The sequence below is a fragment of the Austrofundulus limnaeus genome, unplaced genomic scaffold (assembly GCF_001266775.1).
Source record: "Austrofundulus limnaeus strain Quisiro unplaced genomic scaffold, Austrofundulus_limnaeus-1.0 Scaffold11, whole genome shotgun sequence".
NCBI lineage: Eukaryota > Metazoa > Chordata > Actinopteri > Cyprinodontiformes > Rivulidae > Austrofundulus > Austrofundulus limnaeus.
This window is the reverse complement of record NW_013952413.1, coordinates 3,197,786-3,202,068: the sequence shown is the minus strand read 5'-3', so window position 1 is coordinate 3,202,068 and position 4,283 is coordinate 3,197,786. Positions and strand designations below refer to the sequence as shown.

At 42.5% G+C, this 4,283-nt stretch overlaps 1 protein-coding gene across 1 annotated transcript; it reads left to right on the top strand.

Annotated features, from left to right (window-relative positions):
- LOC106513292 (neuritin) lies at nt 1–3,589 on the top strand. The gene is made up of 3 exons (XM_014002039.1): nt 1–212; nt 2,354–2,507; nt 3,078–3,589. Exons 1-3 carry the CDS (start codon nt 158–160, stop codon nt 3,304–3,306), a joined length of 438 nt encoding a protein of 145 aa, XP_013857493.1. The 5' UTR covers nt 1–157; the 3' UTR covers nt 3,307–3,589.
- The last annotated feature ends 694 nt before the right edge of the window (nt 3,590–4,283 follow it).

The window sequence follows — 4,283 nt, the reverse complement described above, 5'->3', positions numbered from 1 at the left end:
ACACACACACACACACACACACACACACACACACACACAGAGTTTCCGAGAGGTTCCTAGAAATGTGCAGCTAACGCGGGGCGGGTTCCTCCTCCTCGTCCCTCCGAGGCTCTCCGACAGCTTCCCGCGCCCTCCGCCCGGACTGAGATGGGATGAAATGGGATCATTCATGTCGACGAAGACCGGGGTGATTCTTGCAATAACTGGCTTTGGTAAGACCCGCTCATCTCGCTCCGAGCTGCTGAACAGAAGGCTGTGGGGTTTTTGTGTGGATGCAGATCTTTAGCTCGGGACCGATGCTTACATTAGACCTGGACCTGGACCACGGCCAGCTGGCTGGACTACAACAACCTGACTCACATCTGGTCCCTTCAAGCCTCAGAGCATGCATACCTAACAATAGAAACATGTGGACCTAATTTGTCCTGCGGTATATTCCAACATCATTTAAATTTCAAAAACCCCATAACAAAAAAACTGACACTCCCCCAATCCACGCTTCCTTTTTTATTTTAATTCCCTTTAATCTAAATTTTTAATTTTTGCTGTTCAGCGTTTGACTACATCTGCCAGTTTCTGATGATGATTTAAATGATTTTATGCAAATGCTGCTTCATAAGAAAACATTTCATCACTTGTCTGCACAAATATTTGCTCCTTTCTATTTTGGAGCAGTAGTCTGCAAACAAACAATATCCAACCTGCTGCAGAGCTGGAAGTAAGTAAAGCAAAGTCACACATTTCACTGGTGGTGCTTTTAAAAATGTGTAAGCTGCCAATGCCATATGCACCAATGCAACCCTATACCATCAGAGAGGCAGGTTTCATATCTGTGTCGATGTCAATTTATTTGTACAGCAAGCAAAAACAACTGAAGTTGACCAAAATGCTTCACAATTCAGCCAAATGAGCGGATAACAACAAAGAAATGTTCAAAACTAGAATACAGATATAGAACATGGGAGTATCAGCTCTAAAAGAATCTCAAACTCTGCCAGAATCAAAAGCCAAGATGTAAAGATGGATCTTGAGTATAGATTTAAAAGTCTGAACGATTTGTTAAAAGGTAAATCATTCCCAGTGGTGGGCACCGTTCCACTAAAGCACTAACAGGGGAACTAATTTCCTGATCAGTGCTTTAGGGCTTTTGCTCATTTTAAAATTTATTAGTGGATTACCATTTGCTAAATATATAGGCTAAATTTAGAAGCACTAACTGAGGTCTATCAGCTGGTTCGGATGTTATCAGTCCATTAAATGGCCATTATTAGCGGTTATCAGTCCCATAGACTGGCTTCAGTCTGTCCCAACAGTGCCCCCTAGTGGGTTACCAGTGCCATATACGTTGGAATGCAACAATCTGCTACCGCCTGAGTCCGGTCTACTTTATCGTAGCCCATGTCGTTTTCTCTAAAACTAACCTTAGTGGCTTTATGCCTCATATTAACCAGCTGACAGTCTGAAGCCATTCTATGGGACGGAGAACCCACTAGGCGGCACAGTAGGGACAATCTGAAGCCATTCTATGGGACTGATAATGGCTAATAACGTCCATTTAATGGATGATAACATCCGAAGTGGGTGGGTCTATAAATGTTATTGATCAACATTAATGTTAACAACTGAGGGTGAAAGCTGTCACACATTTTGTTCATAATGTGTCACTTATCCACCAGGTGACAATATAGGAACCCAAATACAGCTGTGGAATGTCAATGATAAGTCTTAAGAGAGCAACATGACAATATGTGACTCATGTCGTCTGTTGAAGAATGTTCATGTGTTGACTGGGTTATTTTAGTGTTTTAGAATTAGCTTTTGCTAAAACTTTCATTGCATTAGTGCTTAGAATTAGGGGACCTAAATATTTGAGTTAGTGTTTTAGGGCAAGTGGAACGAACTTTTAGATTAATGCTGCCCACCACTGATCATTCCACATGTTTGGGGCAGACACTGCAAAAGCCCGATGCCCTCTGAATTTTAGCCTGGATCTAGGAACATCTAAGGAAAAGCGTGATTGGATGACAGAAGCTGTGATGATCATAGAGGTATGATGAGGCCAGACCTTTTAGAACTTTAAAAGTGAGTAAAATATTAAAATCTATCCGAAAACAAACAGGAAGTCAAAGAAGAGAAGCCAGAACCGGAGACATGTGTTCCTAGTACCTGTTAAAAGACGAGCAGCTGCGCTCAGCACGACTTGTACAGATGGAGAGAAGACAAAAATAAAACGTATTTCAGTAATCCAACTGACAGGTAATAACTTTTTCTGTGGTCAGGAGATAGGACTTCAACATACTGTAGCAATAAGTCTTAGATGAAAACTTGATTCTTTCTTTTTCTGTTGTTGCAGTGTTCCTGCTCCTCACAGTGCCTGGGGCCTCTGCAGATGTGAAGTGTGAGAATGTTTATCGGGACTTCTCTAACTGCGTCCTGACACTGGGAGAGAGCATGGACAACTACCAGGAGAACGTGACCAGTGAGAGCGGAGTGGCTGCGGTGTGCAGGTGAGCCTGAGCTGGATCTGGGTTTGCACGTGTGTACCTGAATCAGCATCGTTCACAACACAGGAGTTCGGTTTGATAAAGAATATGTGGCACTGATGGAGATGCATTTGCATTTTGTTAGGAGCTACTTTAGAGGCAGAGCAGATGTTATCTTTAAGGGAGAGCAGAGAAATGAACGGTGTTGAGACACTGAGCCGTTCTGTTTAATATTTGATGAATTTGCAGCAGCTGTAATAAAATTCTGGGAACTTCTTTTTTTTGTGATTGTTTCAGCTGAAACTCCACGTCCCCGGCAGCGTATCGAAGACAAAGATTTGCACTTCCAAGCCTCGTGTTGAAAATTGTCCACTTGTAATATTATGTGTGATGTTGTTTCGCTCAGTGATGCAGTTGCCATGGTAATTAAAGGCTCAGTTTTGACTTACTTGAAGCCCAGTTAAGACATCTGAGCGATGGATTATTGGCAAACAGATTAATCCACGACAGCCAACACGAGAGCTGTCGTTGATGGTGTGTGTGTGAGAGGCAGATTCTGATGTGTTTTTTTTTTTTTTGTTTGTTTCACCGCAGCCACTGGGAAGCTTTCCACACGTGTGCCCTCACGGCGCTGTCCGACTGCAAGGAGGAGGTCAGCTCCATCTGGGAGACCCTGAGGCAGGACTCCAGGAAGATCCGCTTCCAGGGAAGTCTGTTCGACCTGTGCAGCCCCAGCTCCTCCCCCCGCATAGCTTTGCCTTTTGCTGCTCTCTTCCTGTCACTGGTGCTGGTCGTGTCAGGGCCCGGCTGGTCCCCCGTATAGACGGGGCGTAGTGCACGTGGGGCGGGGGTGAGACGGAGGGGTGGGGGTCCTAGTCCACGAGTTTCAGTCCTGCTGAACTCAAAACTTAAAGCCAAGGATTTWAAAAAAAATGTTTTAAAGGATTATTTTGATGCAGAGCTACACACGTTCTATGGCAGGACAATCAATATAATATTTGTTTTTTGATGATTAATGTTTGCAGATTAAAGCAATCAGACAATTGATTTTAAATGTTGTCAACCGCCTGTGACTCTGGGCTGCTAATAAACACGGGTTAGACACATTTCTGTACAACAGCTAAATCCAGCTCAACCCAACATGGCCTTCAGTGTTTACAGCTTGTGGATTCAGCCCTAAAGTATCATAACAGACAAAAACTGGTCCTCTCTCTGTTGCCGACACTGTTCACCATCGTGAAAAGAATAATTCATCATTTTAGAGCAACGATACTTTGTTTAGATTAAAAGCTACARCCAGGCAACACAGAAAGTTGCAGGTTGTCATTTTTATACGTGTGCAGTGGTGGACAAAGTACTCAACTCTAGTACTTGAGTAACATTATTGATATTCAGGGTCAAATCTACTCAACTACAAGTAAAAGTTGCTCCGTCAAAAATCTACTCAAGTTAAAGTACTGAAGTTTGAAAGTACTCAAGTATTCAAAAGTAGCCACAAATAAAATTTTCTAATATCAGTACATTGCTGTAGTTTTCAGAGTGAATATACAGAGCCTTGTAACTCTCAGAAACCACCTGATGTATCGACACATAGAACCACTGTGGTAAAAATTCTACACCACCTGTAAAGACTTCAGCATAAAAATACAATAAAGTGAGTGGTGAGTTCTTAAATGCAGAAATGTAGTTTATCCACAGTGAACATAGAAGATGTTTAAACTGATACAAACTATTTTTCAGTCCTAAAATCTCAAACATGGAGCTGAGATATGGAGGCATTGGTTTCTCTACTCTCTTCAA